The following is a 27,878-nucleotide window of genomic DNA, read 5'->3' on the forward strand; positions in this document are numbered from 1 at the left end:
GCAACAACACAATTTTCCACTTGAACTTGGATAAATGCATCTCCTTCAACTTGTCCTCGCCTAATTGTCGCAGATAAATCACCAAGACCAAGACAGTGTCGATGTGTGCACAACCTCTTTTGTGACGGGGAGCATTAGGCCAATTAAAAAGGTGAAATCATGGTCAATTCAGCTGAGAACCACTGCACCGAGCAAAATAAAGCACCTGTGTTCCATCGGCACTGCGATAACGTCATGAATAAATATGTAATTTGTTGCAGTGGGGATAATTCAATATAATTTTTGTTCATGTTAAAGAAAGGAATATTAAAAAATTAGTGTTTTTAGGACAATGAAGCCAAAGAATTAAAAACAAAACGTCAATCGTACAATTCAGGGGGTCTTCAAAGTGTTTTTGTGTACTTAAAAATTGTGGAAAATCAAATGTCCATTTGGCTTAAATGGTCTATAAAAAAAATACACAGCTTGCCGTTAAAATTTAAGCTAACGCGTCGACTCCAAAATTTGCATACTAATCAAGCGGCGAGCTTTGTCTTCTTAATTGAGAATTATTAATTTATTTCCCTAGAATCGAAATTTGCCTCATAATTTGAAAACTTGTGGAAAAACCTCAACGAGACGGGTCGAAATAGGGGGAATAATAATTGACAAAAACTGTTTAATTTCAAGAAAATTGGTGAATTCTGAAATTCAACTATTAACTCGGTCCTTTCATTTTTGCTCAAACTTACAATTTTCTCAACCGCTAACTGTCGTCTAAAATACAAATAAATTTCAAAAGTTTCCCTATTTTAATCCACTTTAAAATGAAAAAAGCCGCTCCAAGCATGCCAGTACACTCTAAAATGGAATATTTAAATTGTTTTATTGCAAACCTTGTAAACAAATAAAAAAAACGCAAAAGTTTTCTTTTAAATAAACATGACTTTTCATGAGGTATCTTATGTTATCATTTCTTCAGCTACGTTTTTTATACCAAAATAACTTGCGCAATTATTTTTCGTTTAATATGAACATCCGAAAGTTAAAAAATGACGGCAAAATAATTCAAAAATTATAACCTAAAAATATAAAAGCATTTATTTAAAACATGAATAGACTTTTAAAAAAACTATCACGAATTTTATACATCAGCAACAAAAAAATGTAACACAGATTGCGTTCAATAAAATGATTATGCTTATTTACGTCCAGTGATGATGCAAATTAGTTTGATTAAGTGCAGCGGCACTGAAAGTGAGGACAAAACGTACATTATTTCTCAGCTGCAATTCCCTGTTGGAACAACGCTCGACCGCCGAGGAAAATCTAAAAATTATGCAGTTTGAATTAAGCAAAAGGCCGACTGTGTGACTACCACGGCTAATCCGTGATATCACTCTCGGTGCATTTTTATTTCGGCTAATGTGCATGCGCGCGCGAACAATGCACCGATCAGCGACGCTATATAAGTGCTCTCGTTTATCCTAGACACAGTTTCTCGATCGCAGATCGGTTCCACACATTTCTCTCGCTGCTGCACCGGGCCAACACACGACCGTTGATCAATCACCGGCCGCGAGCTCGCAAATCCCGGCGTTTTTTCGTTCTCTCACCGAGGCACTGGGGCCGAGAAAAGGCGTCTTTTGAAAGTGAGTAATGGCAGAAACCTTTCAAATAATAGCACACCCATGCTTCTGTGCTTTTGTGAGCTAGGCTGAGGGTTTGTGTAAGTGCCAGCTTTATTCAAAAATTCAGTTTTTTTTCTATAAAACAAGCTATTATTAATTTAAAATTCAAGTAATCAGCCAATCACATTTAGGAAAAATTAGGCGTTTGTAATGTAAGCGAACTACCTGCTGAAACTCATGATTAAAATGGTAGAAAAGTTTACCTCTGCTCTGATCACTTTTGCCACACTACATAATAAATACTAGAAAAGATTGTCTATTTTCAGAAATCAAACCAAATCTGTTTTAATTTTTAAATATCTTTTTTACTCGCCTCCAAATACAACATAGTTTAAAACATATGTCAAGAATTAACTAACAGATCTAATGAATATTCTGTTGAAATTAACTATAGCTATTCCTCGGTGCATTACAAGCATGTCGACTATCATGAAATATGTATAATGTGCAATTTCTAGACTTTTTTCACGATGTATGTATGTTTAATCAGTAAATACAAGGTATTTGGCCAACAGATTGAAATATTTAAAAATAACTGATTAATAACTAATTTTTGAAAACCGTAGAGATATATTGAACCAAAAAAATTAATTAACTTATCATTAAATAAAATCTTAAATATTTTTAACAATGAAACCTGTAAGTTAAAAACCGGAGCGAATTTGAATAGCTTTCATAATCGATTATTTTGTGTAACACATATATATTTCTAAATTTATACCGGCTCAAGGTGCCACCAACGAAAAAATTAAGTGGTTTCTTCAGAAAGCCCAAAATGCCCCACCAATCGATTTTTCTAGTTAGGAAGAATCAATACACCAAAAAATCATACAGTGATAGAAAAAAATAGATTTTTAAAATAATGTCCATTCTTTAACTCGAAAGCAATGATGGATAGACAAATTTTGATTGGTGCGGCTCATGTCAACGTCACAAAAGCGTACACGTTTGATAGATGACAAATAAAAAATTAGGTTAGAGGTTTCCTAGTGAGTAAATCTGCACAGAGCTGAGCCATTTCGTAAAATTATTCATTTTTTGTAAGAAATTTCCAAACTTGAAGTTTGCGCTTTGCCCTTGACAATGCTTAAAAGATAACCCTTTAGTTAAGATATATATGCCTCAAAAAAGAATACCTTTGGATGTTTTTGCCCATAACTGACAGTTACGCAAGCCACCCACAGCTGGGTGCAATTCACCATCACATAATCAGACCTATTTGCGTTGGAAAAAACAGAAATATCAAAGCGACACACGCCTAGAGTGGCTAATCTGTCACGTAAGAAGCTCAGGTCTTGGGCAAGAATGACTTTTCATATCGCAAAGCGAGGCCTCCGCGGGGCGCTCGCGAAAAATAGGGGACAAATCGCTTTTCGGCGAGCGCGCGCGGGTATACATAAGGAAGCGCCGCGAGCACGGTGCCGCTTCAGTAGCACTACCAGGTTCTGCCCTAAGAACACCTCCAAGGTCCGCGCATCCAGACTCAGGCAGCGGCGAAGGTCTGACCCAGCCCCCTCGGCATCGGCACACAATTGACACAGTCGAAACAACTCACTTGCTCTGCACCTGTTGCAGAAGACGGACACGCGCGACAGAAGTATACAAGAAGACGATGCTGCATCTACGGCTTCGCACCTTCGGCTCGGCCGCCGTAATCGCCCTCCTCGTCGCCTGTTGCGCAGGTAAGGATTTTATTTTACTGCATTTATCTCTTCATTTAAAAATCTCCATAAAAATTTTAAGCATGTTTTTAAAAATAATTTTCGAATTTTTAAAATAAAACCATTAAAGAGGATCGATGCTGCAAAACCCCAGGAAAACTCTTTATGCATAAAATAGTCCCTAAGAATTCAGTTAAAGCTAAAATTGAGCTGTAAATGTTTTAGAAAGGTGGCTGTAAAATAAGCATGCTTTCCAAACGATGAGGACTGTCTCCTCTAATTTTGAAATCTTTTTTTTATTTCATAACAAAGAATGGTAAGCAGACGTTCTAATAAAAAAGAGTTCCCCCAAAAAGTGCAATATACCGTTGGAGAGATCTCGACGAGAGGAATCAAAACATGGTCCAGTGCTATAAATTTTAAAGAATATTTGAATTAATATAGCCTTCTGTTGATTAGTTATAGTAGATTTTTTTAGTCTGATATATTTTGAAAAATTCCTATTTTCTGTCTAAAAATTAACACCATAAATTTGCAATCAGTACAAAAATATAATCTATAATCGCAGCGATGTGAGAAAAGATTTTTTCATTTGCTTTTATTTTACGCTCCAATTTAGCGATCACCATGTATCTCATTGACCCTCAATTTTCTCTGCTTATCAAACCGATTTTTTGGTTGCATTCCACACAAAAAACCGAATATAAACTCTTTCGTATCTTGTTTACCATTTCATCCAGTTATTAACCAAAATACAAGTTGACGTTCAATTAAATGTATATGAGGTAAATAATGAAGTCATTAAAACATGTATACCAGCCTAGGGGCAAAAAATTGTCTACAGTAGAACAAAAAACGCTCACTAGATGGAAAACTAGTGCAATGTCGAGGTGAGACAAGAATCACGTACTTTGGCAAGTCTAGCGTGAAACAATTGAGGTCGATCCGCGACTGTCGAAAAAGCCAAAACCATTCTATCTGCAGAGCAGCGCACATTTGATTCTACGGATTTAAATCGATTTGATGCACACGCCGATGAAATTGAACTCAGCGTGGTTGACCGCTGGAGTGAGAATAAGGCTAACTATATAATTGATTCCCTTGATAATTTGAGCAGAGCAGAGTCAAGGTAGTTCAAACGTCATATTTAACTTGCTGTTAAATTAAAATATTTAATTTTCAAATTACAATTACATATTTTAAATATATATAATATGTACTAATGTTATTGTATCTTATTTTTGTAATTTTTTACACTTAAAATTATTTTAATTAATAAATTTTTACTGTTAAATATAAAGGTTTCTGTATTTAAAATATTTTTTATTCGTTAGTAATTTTTTAAATTAAATTAAATAAATTTTTGTATCCTTGTCCAATCTAATAGAGATAATTAAAAATTTAAATTCCGTATTGATAAAAATCGATCTAATTACAACGTTAAAACAGAAGAATCTGAAGCGGCCCTCACATTAGTAGCAACGATACAGACATGAGATAAATTAACGGATATTCCGGCTACCACATCTCCAAAATAATCCTTGAGTTGAGCAAGAATAATTGGCTCAGCAGTTTCAATCCAGAAAAGTTTCACGATTCATGAGCTCGGCTCTCCTATTCATCATTTTTTATTCAGAATGATTCCTTGTGCAAAGTGAGCTGCCAGCAAAATCGTCAACCTTCAGTTGAACACGCGGCTGCTGCTTGTGTTGCGAGAATGGGCCAAGCACCTGAGTGCCCTTTGTCAGGTTGCACACAAGAGATAAATCCGAGCGTATGTAGAGTGACAGCAGGCCCCTTTCATTTTCTAATCACGGCCGAAATGAAAATATTTTTTCTCGTTCGCTAGATGAAGTTTTGTTCCTTTCAAAATGAAATTGCATCCACGAGTTTTTATTTTTTCGTATTAGAGTGGAATAAAACAGCAAAAATGTAAATACTCATATTTTTAACTTTATTTAAAATCATTTTCTGAGCAAAAGTGCCATGTTGAAAACTGGACAGAGCTGCAATAAAAATATAAATTCACCCTATTTCCTGGTTTGGAAATAAAATCAGATTTCTAACGCATTTCTGAACTTTCTCGAATATTTAGAGTGCTATGCCTGGCTAAATTTTGTCTGAAACTCTCTCCCTAATCAGGTTTAATGTGTGCAATTGCAACAAGCATTTTTTGCGTTTCGCATAATCACCAGTTAGAATGAATGAATTGGCGCTTGACAGGATTTATCACGATATTTGCTCAACAAAGCTGTCAAAACCGGTTAGAGTGAGTACTCTTCATTAGCTAATTTGTTTATTTCACTTTGTCACGGCGCAATATATTTCGTTGCGAGAGGCGCATAATTTCTAATTTCACTCTCGCAAGACAGGTTTTCACGTTGAAGCGGTTTGCATCCAGAAAAATGCAGCTCTGATCCGCAACTCTCCGCTAAAACAAAACAAACGAGAATCTCGCAATAGAAATGAACACGTTAATATAGAGTGACCCACCTCTCATTCGCAGGCGGAATTTATTATTTGCATTTAGGGGCCACGACGGACTTGTTCGATGGTGAGGAAATGAAATAAATTGTTTCGTTTGTGTCTGAATCAAACACATCTGGCGTGCTAGGACGAGAACTTGTTGTGCGCGCGCCTAACTTGACCTCAGCAGTGACAATGAAAATCACATAATCCGCACACACACACACTTTATTGTGTCACACGCGCGAGGCGAGAGGAAAATCGCAGATTAAATAAATTGCGAAACAAAATTTATGGATTTCCACTGACAATAATTAGTGTGACGTTTATTTCAAATCGCCATAAATTAAAATCAAATTGTTTGCTGGATGAAAATAGAGAGATTTGGATGGCGCTGTTGAATAAACAAATAAAATAATTTATTAGATCACCATTTCTGGCCTAATTTTAATTAATTTTGAGTAAAAGAATCGTGCAGATAAATTTTCTGAGCTAACAAGTCTTTAATTTGGTCATGAAAAATATTTTTAAAAATAATTTATGTTTTGTTTATCGACGCCTTAAAGAAAAATCACACGGGCCTTGCAATTACGTAGAAACTACCCTCATTGCAATTTGAGCTAATTTAATTTTACTTAAAATAGAAATTTTGGAGCACAAACAATTTATTTGCATTTCTAGGACGGGTTCATGCTCCTAAATTCCATTCTCTTTTTCTGGAAAAGATAGAGGGAATTTTCAAGAAAATGTCGTAACTGGCTTTATCGTTAAAATACATATTTTTAATATTTTTCCAATTAAAATATAATTTTAGGAATGAAAATTGAAATTTGAGAGTTGTTTCTTCTCTTATAATTTAACTAAAATCAAATCGATTGACCTGGAAATATTTTTTCCTATAAAATTTGACGTTTTTTTCTCTATTTTTAGATGCTACAGGCGATTCGAAACCAGTGGCTCCGTTGTCAGGCGGGGCTGCTGGGGTTGTCGACACCCTGTACCAGACGTCGGAGGCGCCTTCGACCGAACTGACCGGCTACCGCAGGTGGTGGTCGTCTCTGTGGCCTGTTGCCTCGCCGATCAACCTCCCCGAAGCCGACGATAGGAAAATGCACTACGGATACACGGATTACAACGGTAATTATGAATTTCCGGGAAAAAGACACCTAAAATTTTGTATTTACAAAAGCGTATAGATTGACAAAATGGGATAGAATTTATTTGAATCATCTAGTCTAATTTAAAATTCAATTAAATTGCAGAAGCCAAATATTACACTAATTAAAATAATTAGTTGTTTATGTTTATCTATTAAAAATGGTTTTGAAGCTATTATCAGTAATAATTACAAATAAATTTAAATACCATGCAGATTCAACAGAACTTGTAACCTCGTGGATTTACATATCTGATGACTTGCCTTTTTATAAAAAGTCAAATGAGCACGACCGCAGATTCGGCGTGTTTAACTGCAAATAATGATCCGTCGTTGTCGCGTCGTTTCGCCGCAAAAGACCCTTGAAAAGCGTCGCTCGCGTGCACACAAGTCGGAATTGTTGTTTTTCACGCGAGAAGGACGATATGACATGTCTCGCGGAATTTGTCGCAAGCGCGTGGGTTTGTTGAACCGCGCGTTTATTCTAATATATGCGCGCGATTGACTTTGACTCGTCAATTATTTTCGCAAGTCCGTTTAATTGGCCGATATGTTCGCCGGCCGCCGCGCTGATAAAATCTAGTTTCATTGAGAGCGGACCAGCGCGCAGTCAGAGAAAGTGAAAGTCGATCCGCACGCGCGGCTGCTTGAATTTACGAGACCTGAAAAAGCACTCGCGACCAAAGCCAAGAAGCGAGCGGAGGTTAGGGGCACCTCTTCCCGGCAGCGACCGTGAATTCAATTAAGTTAATGGAAGCAGGAAATCGCATCGAAATTTAAACTGATTTGACACCAAGTTCAAAATCAATTCGATAAAAATTGACAATTTATGAGAGGTCGGAAAAGGACAGGCACGGTCGAAAAATTACTATTTGAGCTTGTGAAAGGATTAATCAAGTTTTGTTTGAAAGAAGCTTCACTTTTACGAGATTTTCTTTTGATAAATTCTCTTTTTGTCGCTAATGATTTAAATCATAGTTTCTTGTCTTGAATTGAAATGTTCGATTAGCCAAATTTAAGCAATTTTAATGTTCCGCATTTTAGAGTTCTACAATTTTCCAATAATCAAACCTTAATTACTCGCGTCGTAATAGATGGTGCTAATTTTGAAGGTAGAGACGTTTGTTTAAAATTTTTGTATATTTTTTTCAATTCTGATTTTAAAACAAATTTATTAAAGTAATTGGTAAATAAAATTAAAAACCAGACGACTCTTAAGAAAAATTATACTATTACTGAACTGCTTTCCTGATGCTTTAATTTTAGTCAGATGTAGCATAATTCCTTTTAAAGTGTTTTTAGTTGATTTAGACCTACTGTAATTTGTTAAAAATGGTGTGCATCAGAAAAAATTAAATAAATACTTCATTTTTTGTCATTGGCAGTTGACGAGTAAAAAGCATGAATAATTATCCCCCGCTCATGTGGGGTTCCAACATTGATTTCTCTTGAATTTCTGTTTAGGCCCGGCAACCTGGTCTTTGGAGTATCCGATTTGCGGCGGCAACCACCAGTCGCCGGTGGACCTGAGCTCGAACCGCATGCTGAGGGCCAGCGGCACCCCTCTCCGCTGGAGCGCCGCTTACTGGCACACCCCGGCCAACATGACCCTGATGAACAGCGGCCACACAGGTGCGCCACCTCCAACCCTGAATAAATTCCTCCGTTGCAATATATCCCTTTCAAAACTCGACTTCTAAGGACAAATTATACATATATTTTCACATGGAATCACTCCATTAACCTTTTTTGAATTTTAAACAGTTAAGTATCTAATAAATTTTGATTTTTTACAATCATTTTAGTCGAGCTACACGCGAACTGGGGTGCCGAGGGAGCGCCGCAGCTGAGCGGCGGACCGCTGCGCGCGCCCTACACTTTCTGGCAAATGCACTTCCACTGGGGCACGTCCGACAACCACGGTTCAGAGCACACCATCAATAACGCCAGCTTCCCCATGGAGGTGCACGCCGTCCACTACAAGTCCGAGTACGGCAGCCCCAGAAACGCCCTCAGGTACCCGGACGGACTCGCTGTCGTTGGTTTCCTCTTCCAGGTACAAAAGCTAAATTTTATTTTTATTCTTTAGCAGATTAAAATTATTAATGAGAAGCGGAATACTTGACTACTAAATTTAACATAGAAACTCATAGGATTCATCAGTTTAAGTTTTTTGGTGAAACAGTTGACATTGTGTAGCCTTTTCTAAAGTGAATAATTTAAAATACTGGAAAATTATTGATTTGATTTTTTATGGTTTTAGAAATTGTCACAAATTGTATTTTAAAACAACAGCTGAATTTTGGGTTTTAAATACTGTTGACTGAGACAGTCGATTGGTTTTAGTCATTTTCAATTTTTTTTGTTTTCCATTTTTGAAACAAGAAAGGTGTGAAGTCTTCAGTTTTTCTTACCGACTAAACTGTTTCTCAGATGAGCCATGATCCGAGCTCCTCGTTGGCGAACATCACGCCGTCGCTGCCGCAGGTGCGTTCTGCAGGTTCGTCGTCTCGCATTCCTCCGGTGCCGCTGGCCACCATCATCAATCCTCCACGCGCGTATGCTACTTACCAAGGCTCACTGACCACTCCACCCTGCAGCGAGGGCGTCACCTGGATGGTCTCCGGCTACAGCATGTCCGTCAGCAGTGAACAGGTATTTTTTAACAACTCAATTTCGTAAATTTTGGCCGAAAACAGTGATTTAGAAAATTAGTTTTTTCTTTTTAATCTGTCGGAAGTATTACTGGGAGCTTAAAAAAGCCAGGAAGTATTTTCTTCTCTACTTTATCAAAATTTCAAGTTTTTTATCTTACCAATTCAACGAATAAAAATTAATGTGAAAGGCTCTCCGTTTAAAATATTTCCTTAATTTATAAGGTTTTGAATAACCTGATTGGCAAATCATTCCAAGACTCGAATTCAGAATTTGGTGCTAATGAGGCTACAAAATTTCAGCTGGCTGCGTTCAGGTCGTTGGCCTCCCACGATGGCAGCATGGGCGACAACTTCAGGCCGGTGCAGCCTCTGAACGGGCGGGAAATTTTCTACGTTTCTCAGTCGAATTAAAAAGTGAAAAACTTCCAGCTATAATCACTTGTAAAAAAATCGTTAAGTTACAATAATTAAGTTATTTCTTAGGTTAAATAAAAAGAGATCTATAATGAAACTGCAATGCGTGGTTCGTTTTTCTAAATACACACTTTTAATAACCAAAAACAAACAATGCGCGTCGTCTGAATGTGTGTGGCTCTTTTTCATTTATATTCACGCAAATTGCGTCCGAATGCGACGAACGAACGAACAAACAGGAAAGCAGAGTGCGCGACCTGATTGGGGTCGGACACTGTGCTCGCTGCTTAGTACATAATATGTATTTTCGTGTACATAATAATATATTGCATCAGTTGACAATCATTGGAAAATCAACGCAGTAGTAATTGAAAACAAGCGCAGTCTGAGAAATCAATAAACTTGCTCGTCCTCGCACAGAATCGTCATCATACAGAAGAGAGAAATTGACATTCTGATCTTCGGAAATTCGTAGAATTGCTGGATTATACAAGATTTGTCGGATGAATTTTATATAAGTATACAGAGCGGATGCAGAAACGTTGCTTTTTTATTCTTTTTGCTCGTTAAATCTGGACGTTGCTTTTGTCCTCCGCGGCGAATCGACGGCCTTCCTAACACATTTTTTTATCGCACACAAAAATTCCGATCCGCTCGCGGCTCTATTCCATTATATAAACAATGTGTGAGAGTGTGTGTTCGAGTGAGAGTGTATATTTACAAGTAGAGTAGAAAGAGATATATGTATATATCGCGAAGGAATTGCTGCGAAAAAGTCTAAACTTCGTCCTATATAGTTACGAAGGAAGAGAAAAATAGGGAGTGAAAAATGATTTTTCGGGGCGTCGGCCGAGCGGAGTTTCATTTCTTTGTTTCTTCGTCTTTGATATCGTTTGAATATGTCTCGATTTCAGGGGATATGCTGGCGGATATGGCGTAGTCGTCGTCGTGATTGATTTAAAGTGTGCATCCGCGGCCCAGTTTTGTACTTAGCAAAATATTTGTTACTTTTTATCATCGCGCGTGAGTGTGTGTGTGTATGTGTATGTGTGTGTGAGCAACGTGAGAGAGATATTATAATAATCGTAGATTGATCGAGCGATCGCAAAATTTGGCACTCGGCAGCCGACCGAAAATGAAATCGCCCAGCCTCGACCCCGCGTTCCGGTAATCGCTTCTTATTGTTGTTTTTTAAAACTATACATTACAATAGTGTTGCTGACTTTTTATAGTACATGTTGCTTATTTTGTCCTATACATTTTTTGGCAATGAAACTCACTCTTTTTAAACGTTTTACACACCCTTGATTACACAATCAAAACACATCTAGAGCGGCGAAATTATAGTTTATTGTTGATTTTGATTTTTGTTCATCAGTTTGGGGCAGCCCGCATTGAAAAATTCCGTTTTCTGCAAGATTGTGTGTGTGTGTTTGTGTGTGGTCCAAATCATCGAGTGTTGAAAACTGCCCCAGCACACGCAATTATTATTTACATTTTATTTTTAATTCCTAAAATCACAAAAATTTGCAACTGACTTGAAGAGATTTGCAACTTTTTGCTTCATCGATATTTTTTAATATTCAACTCGAACGAACGAACGGTGATTATAAATTTTTGGCTCAATTCAACCGATAACCTACTGACCAGAGTATGTGTATATTACTTGTAATAATTAACCGTTAAATTCATTTTGCTCCCCGCATCTCTTCCCGAGTTCTACGATGAAAGACGTGTTTTTCCATATTTTTTTTCTCATAACACTGCGTCAATCTTGCTCTCACATTATTTATCTTAACCTTTTCTATTGATGGGTGTGTGTGTGTGTGACTCCAGTTTTTGTTTTTATTTTATATTCAATAATTTAATGAATGCAATGATTTTACTTCACTATCTGACAACGAACCAAACGAACGCAGCTTTTGATATTTTCGTTTGTCTCCACTCGAATACCCTCGCCTTTCGATAACTAATCGTGAGAAGAGTGATTTTTATACAAATATGAATTTATTATTCTGATAAGACCCTGTTTCCTCAAAGGCTATTGTTGTGAGATGATGAGTTAATAGTTCTTTTGTTACACGATAATTATGCAAAACACGCGAGCCTGCAATATTATGTACGCCAATTATACTTTTTTTTAAACATACACCTGTGTTTCACTTTATCACAAAAAGAAAACCGCTTTTTCCGAGTTAAATTCTACTAGACAGATCAGTAAATTGTTTTTTCCGCGTGTCTAATATTTTAAATAATCCTGAGTCTGCCGACTATGAATACTTTAACAATTGATGATTTTCATTATCCCCGCCTGCTCTCCAGTAAATAGCTCTATCGTGTCTGTCTGCTGCTTCTCAAATCAACGATATTTTTGTTTCTTTTTTTTGGCACACTCGATACAACAGTGAGATTGTCTGCCACAATAATACGTGTACGGGATAACAAATAATTTCAACCATCAGTGTCGCAACTCGGGTCAAAATTACACAATTTGGCATCGCCGATTTGTTAAAAACGCGTCGTGTTTTTTCTTCTTCTTCTTTCCTTTGGCACAAAAATGTCTTCAGCGTTACAGGGTGAAATCATGAAAAATTCATTCCGTCGCATTTTGAATATAATATATTATGTTGTGTACGTGTGTGTGTGTGTGTGTCTGTTTAAAGGTATAATATGTATGTTATTGCTTCATGAAGCACATCGATTATTTTGTCTCCGATCCACAAGATCCGATGAGATCACACCTCTTAAATTCAGCGATTTTCTGCGCTATCTTTGGTGGAGGCCGGCGGTGGACGCGCTCGCGCGACAACGGAAAACGGCAACTAAACCCCTCGAGAGAACTAACCAAGCGAACGGCAAAGCAAAAGTCCACTACGGCGGGTGGAGATGGAAAAGACATCTCAAAACGAGATGATATCACACCATCCCAAGCGAAAAGTGTGTGTCGAACTCAAAGCTCGAGCGAATAACCGACTAACGCATTTTGGCGGGAAAACGAGTTCGACGGCGGCGGCGCCGCCAAGCGGCCCGCCGTCGGCACCCACCGCCGGCCCCGTCAAGTGCCATTTTCAATGGTCCGTCTGTGCGGTGATTATCGAATTACACACACACTATATAGTTTTTTGATCGAGTTGTGTTGTGTTCTCTTACTGTCTATAACCTGCCTGACAAACGAGCGATAAAGGGAGTACGATATCAAAATATTTAGTCCAAACGCGGACCGGGTGAGAGGGCGCTGTTTTTCAAAATACACTCGAACAGAGGCGTCCTCGCCGGCCGCCGCGGTAGTTACCCGTATACCCCCATTTATTGGATTCCTCATTTTTCTGTTTTTTTTTTAAATCTTGATCTGAGTGTGTGTGTTGTGTTGTAATTTTCCCTTTTCAACTGACGATTACAAACGCTAAGTGTACAGAGATGTACTCGATATAATTACGTTAATATAGAGATTAAGGGCGGCGGGCGCGAGGGCAGAAAAAACCCATCCCTCCGCGGCCGCCGCCTCCGACACAGCGTAAACACTATTTTTAAACTTTTATTTATCCTCCACGTGTATTGGCTAAGCTAGTAAATAATTAACTCTAAACTCTGAATACTCTTATTCTTGTCTTTTCGGTTTTTAAGCAGCTTCCCCGACTCGTCGCGTGCGTGCGCACTTTTGCCGCCGCCGCGCAGGTCGTCGATTTGTTTGTTTTAATTATCGCCACCACGATACACAAAAACCAAGGGGGCCCCCGATGTTGTTCCCGCTGCGGACGGCCCCCGGCCCGGGAGGGGAGGAGCCCCTTCGGGACCGGGGACGGCCAGCCGCCCCCAGATCACAGCTACAAGAGATTTCTCTTTAATTTTAATAGTATATCGATATAAATTCACATTGAGTATAATTATTTTTTTAATAAAAGTGATTTTCTGATGCCTCTCGCTATTTGATATACCGTAGTGTGTGTGTGTTTGTGTGTGTTTAATAATATAATTAATATGCTTGTGTATATAATTATATTTATCCATACGAATTTGTCCGATACACTGTGTGACTGCGTGTACGAGTGTCTCGTTCGTCTCGTGTATTCCGTGTGTGTGTGTTTGTGTGTATTTATATGCAAGTGTGTGTTTGTTGTGTGTCTGTGAATGTCTGTTTGTTTTTCTCATTTAATTGTTCAACAACCCTCAGTCGAGATAAAAGTGAGTGTGTGTATTTTGCTCTGCGCCAGCCGAATCGCTTCTGTTAAATAATCTTTTTTTTCTTGTAATTATACACATTACTATATATAATAATATGCATCTCGATTTTTAAATTTTATTGTTCCTATCACCGAGCTCGTCCCGTAAAAATCCCCCCGTAGTAAAATACTGCTTCTGTATTTTCATCATTTTTGTGGTTAGTTAAATGTCCTCTTGTTTTGTTTTTCACCGTCTTCGCGTCTGAACACACACATTTTGCCTAGTGCTGACTAAGTGGGGCGACTTTTGGCACGAAAGGGGGGACCTCGGGGTGCAGGAGAGTGATATGACACGTCATATGTAACGATATGACACAATCAATCAAACTTATTTACTTCTTAACGCTAACTCCGACAAGTATAAAAAAACAACAATAAAAAATCAAGTAAAAAAGGCGACTAGCTTAATTGCATTTCACGAGAGTACAAAACGAACGTCTCATAATATATTATAATAATTAATATATGTATCATCATCATCATCATTTCATCATGATTCCATGATCAATATCGCGAACCTTTTTCATTTCCCTCAAAGGTCAGTTAAAAATTCATCCACCGTGTTTGTCTTCCTTCAGCAACAAATCGCGCGCGCGTTTTTTGATTGTATCGCCGAACCAAAAAAGAGAAAAAACTTTTGACATACCATTTTTGCTTCACGAAAACCAATGAACCGCGTATATAATATGATACATTTTACAACTCGGGAGACAAAATTATGTCTGCGTTATGTAAATCACAATTTTAACACTGCGTTTTTTGCTTTTGATCCCTTCACCGTGTGACTTGTGGGCGCACCGCCAGGCTTCGGTGCCGGTGGTAGAAGTGGTGGTGGTGGTGGTGGTGGTTGTAATGGTGGTGGTGGTCGTGGTTGTGGTTGGGGCGCCCTTCACAAGGGGCCTATTGCTCTGAGTGGAGGCGCGGTGTGTCTGCTTAGTGGATGGGGGCCTTGACGATGTGGTTGGGCGCGATGTAGTGGTAGCCCGGCAACGCCATGCCGGCCGTCTCCATCGATATCCTGCAACAAGCACGTGATCAGTGCCCAAAGTCCCTGGTGCTCGCACAAGGAACGCTCCCCGTCACGTCGAAGCCCGCGCTTCCGCTCGACTTGTCAACAAAACCAATAACCACCCCAAAAGCAATTGACAGCCCCGAGCAGGAAACTGTCCACAAAACAAGATCTGCAGTTTGAAACTCTCGGGTCAGGGTGGTGAAAATTTCGGGATCGGGATGAACTAACTAGGCGGGAAAGGTGCTTCGACGCCGAGTCTACAAAAGCATTATATTATATTGAGAATGCACACGTTTTTCAGCAGATTTCTTAGCAATCCTTTCGTGAAAACTACAGTCAAAGTCAAGCGGAAACCGAACAGCAACATCACGGAGCCCTTTCTTGTTAGCCTGAAGCAGCCTAAATCTACTCAGACTCAGCCGTAATCTATCTAGATAAATCATTTATCTGTCAATCAAGTTAACACAAGTGTAGGAAGTAACGTCTACTTACTTTTAATTTCATTTTCTTCCGCATTTAATTCTCTCAAAGGCAATTTCGTGACTGTTTTATCAAATAATATCTTTTGCTTCTTACAGGGACAGAGGGTAAATAAAAGAGGCAGTTTTGACGCAGTACAACATCTATTTTGTCACGTGTGTTGAACAGATTTCCGGCTTTTTTCTCTCAATTTTGCATCAATCATGAGTTAATCATGTGTCAACTAAAATTACTGTCTGGAGTCTTATCCAACGTATAGAAAGCTAAAAACATAAGCAAATCGAGGCTCTTTATTTCTTCGTGAGAGACGCATAATAACTGGTCCGAACCAAAACGTTCGAATATAAATTCGCTCTCAAGAATTTTTTAATCGGCTATAAAAGTAGCATTTAACTCTGATTTTGCGATAGACATCATCCGCTCTCTTAGTACTTAGCTACACATTCAAATCGCCACCGCATGATAATGATATTACATTACAAATAGTCAAACGACTGAATGAAAAAAATCTATCAAATTGATCCCTAAACAAGTGATGAAATATTTGCTTAAATAATGATAAGTGTTTTGCACTTACAAATATCAAACAACTACCTCAAGTTTTCTCCTCTCAAAAACGTCGTGGGGAAGGAGCAAAGTACCCTATGTGAATCCACTTTTTCGTCAGTTTAGCATCAAAGGTTTAGAGTAAAGGTTGATTGATATGAATTGCATTTTAGACATACGCCCAAGACAAAAATACTCTGCACTTTTTCTCTTTTGGCATCTTTCATTGAATGTTCATATATATGTATATCCTTCGAGATAGGAAAACTATCAACTGATCAAATTGTCAATTGTCTGAGATTATTGCCTGGCTAAGGAGAGAAGAACAGGGAACACTTTTAGCAAATTCATTCAGCAAATCTGACTTTCCCACTTATTGTTTAAGTTGTTAGAGTTTCATAAATACAACAAAACTGTCATTTTTCTCTAATATCAAGTCTCAGGATGGCTACCCTGAATCCTGGCTCGCGTCACGAGTAGTAAAAGTCGGCACCTCGGCGATTGGCATCGTACGTAAAACGTGTGTGAGATAAAAATAAGGCGAACAAGTATATATATATGTGCGGAATGAGCTTTGCAAAGGGGGACGCGGGAAATGCAATGTATGACAGGATTGCCAACCGAACGAGCGTGCTCTCGTATAAAAGACTAAAATTCGGAGCGAAAAGGGTAATTAAAAGGGGGGAACAGGAGCCAGAAATAGGAGAGCGAGCCAGAATTCTCAGGCGTGCCGTCTGTCTGCTGCTCCCGGCTGGTCCAAGGGTTGGGGGTGTGTTCTACTACAACTAGAAGAGTGTGGGGGGTAGTGGTGGTGGTGGTGGTGGTTGCTGTCGCTGCAGGGGCGAGTAGCTGCCAGAGGGAGAGCCCAAAATTGAGAAGAACTAGGATCCAGGTCCAGGAGCAGGAGGTGGATTAGTAGGGCGCGAACTTGCTGCGACCGTCTTGCTTGACCATCTTGGTGGAGGCGGCGCCGCCCCCGCCGCCCCCGGACGAGGCGCCGCCGCTGGCCGGCGCCCGCACCTTGGGTTGGTAGCTCTTGTGGCTGCGGTGGACGCCGGTGGTCTGCACGGGCTGCGAGGTGCCCGGCGCCAGCAGCTCCGAGAGGCCGCCCAGCGCCGAGAGGCTCGCCAGGCCGCCGAGGGCCCCGAGCGCCCCCGGCTTGGTCAGCAGCTGCGCCAACGGGATGGCTGCATTGGCCAGAGGTGTAGAGGTGGTTGTGTTGGAGGAGCCCGAGGAGGAGCTCTGGGGGCCGGCCGCGCCGCCGCCGCCCCCGCCGGAAGGATTCGGGTTTTTTTGGGCCTCAAGGTTAGCTTTCTGCAGTTCGATGCTAGGACAAGAACGGGGAAAGGTGAGAGTTTTGACAGGTTCTTGCGCAACACGGCTAGTTTGTCGTGTGTGAGTGTGTGTCAGAGAGTGAGCGAGCGAGCGAGTGATCCAGAGAGTAGGGGAAAGCGGGCTAGGTGCAGGGTCAGGCCGGGGGGCTTCGTGAGGGAGGCTATATGTGGGGTGTGCACACGCAGCATTCGCTCTGCCCGCGGCCGACACTTTGCCTCGCGGAAAAGCGGCGGCCGCGGGCCAGGGGAGACACAAGCCAGGGCCACGGATACAAGGGGAGGGGAGCCAGGGTGAGGGGAGGTCCCGTTCGAAAGCAAAGGACGCGGCGGGTCGAATTTTTTTTTCGGTTACACAGGCGCAGCGAGGGAGGATATCGAAAAAAAAACAGCCGGGCGTTTCGTCGCGGGGCCCGGCGTTTCTCTTTGAAACGAAAATTCATCAAAATGTACCGCGGGCAGATTAAAAAAGCGGCTGCCATTGTCGTTCTCTAAGAAAAGCACGGCATTGTTGCGTCTGGAGACAATGAAAAGCGGCGGGCGCCGCCTCCAGGCAACTTTTTCTCTCGGTCCCCGGCGGCGGTTCTCGTTTCGGAAGAAAGAAGCCGCCGCCTCCGAGTGCAGCGACGGCAAGAAGCTGAGTCGAGCTTGGAGGAGGGCGGTTTTTGGGAGAGGCGGGTGCTGGGAGGATTGGGCTGGGTGGCCCAGGGGAAACTGCAGATTCAAGACAGAAAGAGACGGGATAATTCTCACTACGGAATGAATAAGACAAAGAGAGAGAGATAGAGAGAGAGACAGAGAATGGCTCTGACCAAATAAAAGTACGGTGGTGTCAACTGGGTGGGCAGGGTGGGGTGGCGAGGGGATAAAAAGTCACAAAAAAAATAACAGTAGAAATAGAGAGAAAGAGTCAAAAGAGGCGAAAAGAAGAAGAGAGACAGAGAGGTTTAGCAGCAGCAGATCTCGTTACCTGGCACCCTGACGCTAGGGCAGGTTGATTTTGATTGTGGTTGCTTTGTACTCACCTCATGTTGATGAGATACTGCGCCAGGGCCACCGCTTCGGGGTTGCCTGTGATGGTTATGGTGCGGTCTGAGTTTGCACCCTCGCCTCGCTCCTCACAGTTTGATATACGGATCATGGCACCGCTAATTTGCCTGTTGTCAAAAATTAGGCGTTGATAGTCATTTTTTTCGTGAGGTTCTAATAATTATTTTCAAATAAATTGACAAAAACTTTGCTTATTAATATAAATGACAATGGTTACTTCTTTCTAGAACGTTCAGCACTCGGAAAATAAGGTCTTGATAACAAAAAATCAGCCTCAGGAGGAGTGACGCAAATTGAGAGAATGCGTCAGAATTTTGCTACCGCCTGCAATATTCAGATAAACTTCCCTAGGTTATCACGATTGGGCACATGTCGCGGAGCTGTTTGACCGTTTCTCTTCTTCTGTGCCAGAATAATGCATTTCATTTTTATGTTTGGCACAACATACAAAATCTAGATAACCATGGAGGCCATACAGCAAAGGGAAACTTTTCTCTTTCATTGCCGTGATCAAAACATCAGAAGAAAAAAAGGACATTATTTATCTCTTTGCCTTGGCCGGTCGGTGCTCGTCCTGCATGCATGACATTACTTTCCTGAAAGGACATATTTCAATTGCCCCAAAACGGTGCCGGCAAACACACAGAGTGGCTCCGGCCCAAAAGAAATGACAAAAAGAATGGGCGGAGGAGCAGGAAAATACATTTGCCTGCAGATGTAAGCAAGAATGTCGTGGCGAGAGAGGGAATTTCGCGAGTGAGCGAAAAAAAGGACCGGCGCCCCTCACAAAGGCACTATATCTGTCGGTGAACAAATGAGCGAAACTGTCATCTAGCCGACCGGCCGAGCAGCTGCCTGCCGCCAGACAATAAAGAGGCCACGCGAATCAATATGCAAGCCCGAGAGAGAGAGAGAATCAGTCCTCCCAGGGTTGTCAACGCGCTATACGCGATTTATTACCGGTTTAGATACGGGTCCATAAAAATAAGTTGGTGTCGAAAAAGCAATGATCACGATTAATTTGAGTCGAATGAGGCTTTATCAGATTTTCCACTCTGTTAAATTTAAAACTGGACGACGATAATATTAAAAAAAATGAAGGGGAATGTGACAAATTTATTAACTTCCGAAAAATATCCCTGGCCAAACACGATCCTGTGGCAACCCTAGTAAGAAATCGGTGACTTGCCTGATTTCGGCTATCTTGGTGCCAGCCTTGCCTATGATGCAGCCGATGAGCTCGTTGGGCACGGTCATCTCGTGGGTCTGCGTTTGCGATCCGGCCGCCGGTCGGTTGTTGCTGGTGCGTAGCTGACTGCCTGCCAAAGCGGCCAGGGCTGCAAAACGCAAGAAAAAACGGAGCCAGCCAGCCATTAGCAGTGGACAAAGTGCGACGCGAAACGCACACCGGGTCCGATTATTTTGCCTAATTGCTCCGCCTGACAAATGGATGGCGCCGCTGAGAGTGATTATTGTTGCCGTGTTTTTGGACGGTACACGGTGCAAAAATTGTTAACACTCTATTTGACAAAGCGTTTTGTTTACTGAAACGGTCCAGAACACTTCCGAAATACAATGCAAAACAATCGGGTTCTCTGTGTGTGTTTGATATCAGTCAACAGCGACTACCTGACCACGTTAAGATTGGCTTTTAACATTATTCCATGCGGAATCTGGAATCCAAATTCTGAATTGTGGCCCATGGACCAGAGGAAATCATTTAGAGGGTCCAGTAAGTTCCCTCGTGAACGATTTGAAAAAAAAAACTGATATTATATGTCAATGAGGTTTTCAGTAGAACTAAATTCAAATTCATTCAACTCGACTCCTCCTTTTCGTGAAATATTCCTAAAGGAAAAGTTTCTATATGATACATCATGTACAAACTTTTGCTGCTGGCACAATGTATTTATATACAGTACCCTTTTTCAGCTCTCAATCTTTATTTTGCTTAACTGCAACTGAGCATCAAATTTTTAAAAACACATACAAACAAAATTAAATATTAATATTCATTTAAGAAATTTTTGACTGTAATTTTACGAATTTGAAAGGTTCAATACGTGAAAATATTGCGTTGTGGGTTGTGGTGATTAATGAAAACTGGGTTATATACGGAGCAGACAAAAGAGCTGACATTGAGGCCAAAAATCAATTAAAACGATATCATTTCGCGATTGAATTCAGCGATACTCAGCACAAAGGCCGGTGTTTATCAGGGCAGCATCAGCTGGCTAGTTTATTAGCATGGCGCCGGCAGTATCGACTTTCTGCCAAAGCTAATTATTGGTTCGAGAAACTGTCTCTCCGCTGATAAGATCCTCTTATGCGAGATCTATCAAAACGCGATTCGATTTCTGCCCGTCTCGGCTTCTTCTTTTTTTCTCCCGGCTCTCTTACTCCAGACATGGAATCGATATTTTCATTACCCGTTTGCTAAAAGCAGAGGCCGATCGACTGCTTTATGACGGCGCGAATCACCCCGACAATATACACGTACGTGCCTCGTTTCACGATCACGTGCGCACCGTCAAACTGTCAGTCACAAACGCGGGCCAACGGCGCTGTTTGGCCAAAGCAAAGCCAGCCGAACGCCCGGCAAATTGCACGGCAATTTTGATTTTACACTAGACCTGATTTACAACAAAGAGAAAATTAGGAGTTCAATTCCTTACAAGGACACACTTTAAATGTTCAAAAATATGGGACAGGAACTCAGGGCAATGTTTACGAGAATTTGTAAAAATCTAGCAATATAAATCACAAATTATGGAGCATTTCCAGTATGAAATTTAATGCCTGCCCCTGTTAGGGTTTTGAACTTTTTAATTTTACAGTTATTAACCATTTCAACACAAAAGTTAACGAAAATTTAGTGCCACTCAAGAAATTAACCGATCTCAAGCGAGGGAAGCAGCAAGGCCGAATTCCCTACTGCGAACGATCAAATCTGGATAAAAAGTCTATGTCTCCGCTTTAATTTAGTGGCACGTGAAGCGAGTCGAGGCAGTAAACGGAGCGGACAAAGTGTTTTGCAGCGAGCGAGTAAGTGCACGTTGCTGGTCGTCGCCGCGCGGGACCTTTGCTGCGAAAGTGGCGAGGAGGCTGCTGGGTAAAAGCATCGGCCTTTTGGCTCTCTCGCTCGCCTGCTCGCTACAAAAGCAGCGAGACAGTAATTTTGTTTTACACAGGAAAGGCATCACGGCGAGGAGTGGCGAATGTTGTCGCTGCCTGTGTTTGACAAGCGATCGACCTAGCCGTGTGGCCAGCGCACGTTATATTTATAAAGGGTGGTCCACGCATCACGCATCCAACATCAAACGTCTCATCTTACCGTGACGAGCACATCAGTATCTTACACCTAATGCAGAGTGCATCACTTTTGGAGAGAGGAACAAAATGCGATTTTTCCAATAAAATTTAATTTAAGGACGTGTGTACATCCATAAGTATTATTGTTATGCGTGCAACACCGCCTTTTTAGCAGATTAGAGCAACGACCTAGTTCTTTTCTTTTCCTAGGTGTTGGTTTCTTGGCGAAGCAGCAAAAATTAAACCAACAATATCAGTGACATTTTACGGAATCTTTGAACTTTAAAGTTGCGAAGACGTCACTATCCACATACCGCGTTTGTCTGGTAACACAGCAGCTATTAAATTATTCTAACTAAAGCTTCACATTTTTTTCCATAAATTAAGCTGTTTTTTAGTGTCATAAAGCACCGCATGAAGAATTAAACAGTAATGAAATAGAATGAAATCTCACTGACTTAACGAACGTAATTAAAAGGGTTAATTTGATACGCATTATTACCCTCTTCCGCTCAAGATTGACTATTTTTGGGCTACGTGCCTGCTCTTTCATGATCAATAAAACTGAAGTCCTTAAAGACGCTCGTACTCAAAGATATCCCCACTGCAAGAATCGATTCGGGGGAAGTTTTTATGTGTGTCGTTAGATTTTTCATCTCGCACAGCACGGTTGTCATTGTTTGAGATGTCTTTGTGTTATCCTTTCGGTATTTGGATATACGCAAAATGTGGAACGATTTGCCGCCGGCTCTCAAGACCAAATAACTCTTCCATTTTGAACAGGCAGCACCATGTTCTTATTTTGGCCGCGAAGAAAATTGAATATTTATTACATTTTTTTTCCATTACTCAAGATATGATAAAAATTAGTATGAACATGGAAACATTGAACTTCTGGATTAGACAGTTTAAATTCCTATGTAATAATAAAAGCCACGGCGCACTCCTTCAAAGATATTGGCTGTAATCAAAAGTTCGTGCCCCACTCTCACGTATACTTGTAGCAGCAATCAAAGTTTGCAGCCCCACTTGCGGTTCACCCTGTACAAGAGTGCGGACCAGCTAGCTTAACGGAGGGCGGCGACGATGATGTTCTCTGAGGCCACCTTTTGAGGTGGACGGTGGCATTGTTGTTTGATTGTTTCCGTTGTCGTCGCACCGCACACAAAACGTACACGCAGGACAAATAAATTGGAAGTCGGCGAACGAAACAGCGCGCGCGGGGGCAGGGTAAATAAATAAACTTTGGCATGGCGCCGCCTAACATCAACAAACTAAGTCAATCAGCGGATGTAAATCATCAAAAGCGCAATTCGCTCGTTTGCCGACGCTGCACACGAGACAAGATGAAAATGGAAAACGAGGAGCGACACACACTCACAAGTTTGATTGCGAAAATTTTCATAGAAATTGGCCTTTTTCTGGCGAAGGCAAACTTTGTTGACGGTGGAGGGTTCTCTTCTTTTTTAAATTTGGATTTTTCCCGGAAGGCTGCTTAGCGAGAGCCGTTTACTCTGTCTGGTAATCTCGACAGGAGAGAGTAAAATATTGAAAACGCCACTTTAAAGATCCGCTCTCGGTAAAACCGCTATTAGATAAAGTTTCTACCTTTTCATTTGCAATACACGAAGTATTTTTTCACACACGAATAGACTTTTATATTAATATCAGTCTAGGTAGTCGCTGTTGCGTATGGAGAGATATTGAAAAATAAGAAAATAAACGTACAGGAGAAGTTCTCACCTGCAGGGTTGAGTCCACCGGCATTATTGCTGAGTCCTCCTAGTCCTAGAGCCGCCAGTCCTGCCAACTGTGGAAACGTGGTTGGAAACAATTTTCTCTCGCTCGAAAGCGACATGGGGCCCCCTGGGTGAGGAGGGGAGGGGGCCCCTGGGGCCACTGCCTCAGGCCTTTGCCGCCTGCCCGCGGGTGGAGGAGGAGCGGATTCGGGGAGCAACCGGGGGCATGCCGAGGGGTGGGCGATGGAGCGAATGAGAGAAGAAAGCGAGCGACCTTAACTTCCGAACGCGCACGGTCCATTTCAGGGCCGCTGATTGCTGCGATTTGCCGGCGTAATTGGCAATTTCGCGCCCGCACACTCGCGATATAACTTTTAATGGCGCGATTTATGATTGCAGGTGGCGCGCAACCCCATCCATCGCCGCGCAGGAAATGAAAACGGGCCGTCCGCGCCGCCCCCGAGCCATACATGCGGGCTCGGGAGATGATCGGTTTCGTTTTTCAATTTGCAGCAGCAGCAGCAGCAGCAGAAGTGGAGGTCGCGCGCTGCGAGCACGGTGCATCTGGTAAGGAGCGAAAGGGAAGCAATTTGCAAGCCGCAGGGTGGAAAGTTGCAGCAGCACACTCATCTCACTATTCAAGCCGGGGGTCAGGGGGTGCGCGAGGATCGAGGAGCATGCAGTCGCGGATGCCGAGGACAATGAATAATCGCTTTGATGTGCGCTCGACGGCTCGGCCGAGGACACACGTACCAGGGGGTGGTTTTCGGGCGCTTGGGAGTGAGCGAGAGCGGCTCTGGAGACAAGCCAGCCGAGCATTTTACTCTTTGATATGAAGCCGAGAGAAGAAACAAGGGCATGGAAATGTCTCAAGAGCAGTAATTTACTGTGGCAGAGGTGTGCCGAGATCAGCAATTTGTGCGTCTCTTGTTTGTTTCGTCTCGAGTGGCGGCCGGCTGGAGCCAGACCTAAAATTTTTGAATCGCAGCCAATTGGGTGGCCATTATGCCACAAGTAATGACAGTGCTTAATAAAATGTCAAATGCTCATGCACATGGTTCGCCGTCATTCCAGAATTAGTCACAAAGGTACATCGACAGCGAGAATAATGTGGATTGCTTTCAACCTCCGCAGACTTCAAATTATGGCCAGGACGACGCGATTTGATTCAGCAGAAAAACACCCCCTAATATTCAATCGCAAAAGAGTACAGGATTTCATTCTCATCAAGAGGGATTCTGTCCATCTACACACTGCAAGCGGCAAACCAGGTTTGGAAGGTGAAAGTCAGGGTCGAGCAGCAAGAGAGGGGAAAGCGCGGCTGACACGCCTGACGAGGTGTCAGGGGTGTCAGCCCGAGGACGGAGTTAGCGCGATCGTGTCCGTGTGCGGGGTTAGAAAGAGAGGGGTTGAGGGCGAGGGAGTGGGGTGGCAAGCGGGAGCAGTCCGGGGGGCGACGACGACTTACGTCGGCTAGGTGGGCCATGGCTGCAAAGTGTCCGTTCTTCATGGAGTCCACGAGCGGCTGTTGCGCGGCGGCGGCCAGCGCCAGGTGATGATGGTGGGCGTGATGCGGGGGTGGGGCGGGCAGGACGGGAGGCGCCGTGGAGGCGGGGGCCGGAATCAAACCCAGGGCGTGTGCTGTGGCGTGGGCATGGGGGTGGAGGGCGGAGGCGGGGGGTGGGGGAGCACCACCCCCCGCGGCGGGCGGCAAAGGCGGCGGGAACTGCAGAGGCGGTGGCAAGGCACTTGAGCTACTTACGTCTGGATGCGCGGGCACTGCGTAATTGCCCTGGATCGTGTAGGCCTGCCCACCGGCCAGGATCACCGGGCCTGCCACCTGGGGCTTGGGGCGGTAGGGGATGGTGGCGCCTTTGGGTGGGGACTGCAACACACAAGAGTCGTCCGTTAGCCCTTTCTGTTGAACCTGTTGCTGGAGAAGTCAGAGATTAGCATAGCTCAGGATGCAATCTTCACCAAATGACCAAGATATTTTGGTCATTTCCAGACCTCTGCCTTCATACACCAACATCACTTTGACAGGTCGTCACATTATTGCTAACAACTACAGCTTAGGAAGGTATAGGAAGGCCTGGAGAACATCAAAGTGACAAGGGAGTGTTGCTTGCACAGTTATTTCTAAGTTTATAAGGTGGAAATGCTAATCAATAGGTGATATTCTTTGTGTTGGATGCTATGTACACTACAGACCTTTCTACACTATGCTTTAGAGGTATTTAAAAGAAAAAACTTATTAGTCATAACACAACACTGGAATTTTAAGAGCGTTGCAAACAAAAATCTGGAAAATATTTCAAGTGAGCAATGATCTGTAGCGGTACAACAACGCGGTCCTGTTTTTGTTGGAAGCCAACAATTGTCGGCGGTTTGAATTATTGTAATTTTGCATTATTGTTTAACAGCAGAAAGATGATTTTAAAATAAGAATTCAGTTTTCGTCCGTCAGCCACACGGTGCTGACGTGATTCGTTTAATAGCGCAGAACCCGATTCAAAGGGGTGAGTCCAACCGTCAGTTAAACAAAAAAAATTGTAACTTATTATTGTAAACAATTTCAGTTTTTGTATTTGATTAAGCATCCGATCGGATTTCCAACTGTAACCAATCCCCGAACAAAATTCGTCAATCTGAATTAATCGGTCTTCATCATTTCAACCCTCTTCATCTCCCAAATTGGTGACCCCGACGTGACAGTAACGCAGCCAAACCACTTCAAGAATCACAGTCAAGCCATTTCAAGATGCTGACTTCGCCGGACACCAGCAAGCTCGGAAGCCCACTGGTTTCCTAAACCCGGCGAACGCAAGCACCAAGAATTTTTTATTGGAGACCGAAAACCGTTACACAAAGTGGACTCACAAACTGCAAAATCGCAAGTTCAAGATTTTTTTCGGGTACAACAATCCCAAAGTTTAAATCCACAACAATGCTGATGAGCAACATAATAAGTAAATCAACCGTTTGAACGCAAGAATTTTCAACTGAAGTCATCAGCATCAACCAACAATCAAGAGAAACAATCGACCATCGCACCAGCTTGAAGAATTTTCCAAGTTTTATCCCCGTTTGTGTCAGCGGCCGCGACAATTTCGCCTGAGAGCCTCCCTGTCTGTGTGGAGTAAAGAAGTCTTTTCCTTGGCCGGCAAAATGAGAAGAAAAATGAAGAATTTTAATGCGAAGCAGTAACTGCGTCCGCGTAGGGCCCGCGCGAAAGAACAAAAGACGCCTAGTTCTGCTCGACTATAATCACAAAAAGGTTTGCCTCATTTGACACGGGTTAAATTCGGTCGCGATTGAGTTTCCTTAATTTTAATTCAAAGACAAAATGTGTCACCTAAGAATTTTCCTTTTTGCTGATATACAAAGTCATGTAAATTTCAGACCAAAATAATTTCAAACGCGCTGTTCTCGCTGTTGCATTTCTTAAAGTGGAATAGGAGTTCACGCTCCTTTCCATTTGTCCTTGTCTGAACAACGCTTTCGACAATTCCCGTGCAACAGAGTGTACAGTATGACAAAATATTAGATTTTTGGTAGTTGATGATTGCGGCTGATCTGGAGCGCAAAGCTCGATCGACACCGCAGTGCAACACCAATGTGCTGGATTAATTACGGCGATTCAAAGTCGGTCCAGTTAAATTTTTCTTGGCTTTCCAAACTTCCAGTTTATGACCCCCGGACTAATGTAGCGGTACAACAACGCGGTCCTGTTTTTGTTGGAAGCCAACAATTGTCGGCGGTTTGAATTATTGTAATTTTGCATTATTGTTTAACAGCAGAAAGATGATTTTAAAATAAGAATTCAGTTTTCGTCCGTCAGCCACACGGTGCTGACGTGATTCGTTTAATAGCGCAGAACCCGATTCAAAGGGGTGAGTCCAACCGTCAGTTAAACAAAAAAAATTGTAACTTATTATTGTAAACAATTTCAGTTCTTGTACTTGATTTAAGTATCCGATCGGATTTCCAACTGTAACCAATCCCCGAACAAAATTCGTCAATCTGAATTAATCGGTCTTCATCATTTCAACCCTCTTAATTCTCCCAAATTCTAAAGTCTCCCAAAGATCTAAAGATACAACCACTCTTGGCAACAAAGCTCTGATTTGTTTGGCCATCACGCAAAGCAGATTTATAGGGTCT

At 42.0% G+C, this 27,878-nt stretch overlaps 3 protein-coding genes across 11 annotated transcripts in view; 2 read left to right on the plus strand and 1 right to left on the minus strand.

Annotated features, from left to right (window-relative positions):
- mal (maroon-like) overlaps positions 1 to 27,878 on the plus strand; it is a 216,676-nt gene that overhangs the window by 108,220 nt on the left and 80,578 nt on the right. The gene's annotated exons all lie outside the window — the stretch shown is intronic.
- On the plus strand, positions 1,506 to 10,786 carry LOC135937958 (carbonic anhydrase 13-like). 2 transcript variants are annotated; one of them, XM_065481345.1, is made up of 7 exons: positions 1,506 to 1,631; positions 3,246 to 3,352; positions 6,728 to 6,934; positions 8,418 to 8,585; positions 8,759 to 9,009; positions 9,387 to 9,608; positions 9,911 to 10,786. In XM_065481345.1, the coding sequence occupies exons 2-7, from the start codon at positions 3,283 to 3,285 to the stop codon at positions 10,019 to 10,021; spliced, it is 1,029 nt and encodes a 342-aa protein (XP_065337417.1). In that variant the 5' UTR covers positions 1,506 to 1,631; positions 3,246 to 3,282; the 3' UTR covers positions 10,022 to 10,786. The 2 variants fall into 2 exon arrangements, with proteins under 2 accessions (XP_065337417.1, XP_065337416.1); XM_065481344.1 differs by lacking the exon at positions 1,506 to 1,631 and adding an exon at positions 3,073 to 3,169.
- Positions 10,135 to 27,878, minus strand: part of mub (poly(rC)-binding protein mub) — a 93,426-nt gene continuing 75,682 nt past the window's right edge. For 5 of the 8 annotated variants that reach the window (XM_065481333.1, XM_065481337.1, XM_065481336.1 and 2 more), the window contains 5 exons: positions 25,477 to 25,599; positions 23,704 to 23,785; positions 19,853 to 20,000; positions 18,639 to 18,770; positions 15,861 to 17,609 (listed from right to left, as the gene is read on the minus strand). In XM_065481333.1, coding sequence (XP_065337405.1) covers positions 17,195 to 17,609; positions 18,639 to 18,770; positions 19,853 to 20,000; positions 23,704 to 23,785; positions 25,477 to 25,599 — 900 coding nt within the window. In that variant the 3' untranslated portion in view covers positions 15,861 to 17,194. Of the gene's footprint in view, positions 15,263 to 15,860; positions 17,610 to 18,638; positions 18,771 to 19,852; positions 20,001 to 23,703; positions 23,786 to 25,476; positions 25,600 to 27,878 lie in introns of those variants that run through there. The other 3 variants (XM_065481340.1, XM_065481341.1, XM_065481339.1) reach the window with 3 other exon arrangements.

The sequence above is a fragment of the Cloeon dipterum genome, chromosome 2 (assembly GCF_949628265.1).
Source record: "Cloeon dipterum chromosome 2, ieCloDipt1.1, whole genome shotgun sequence".
Taxonomy (NCBI): domain Eukaryota; kingdom Metazoa; phylum Arthropoda; class Insecta; order Ephemeroptera; family Baetidae; genus Cloeon; species Cloeon dipterum.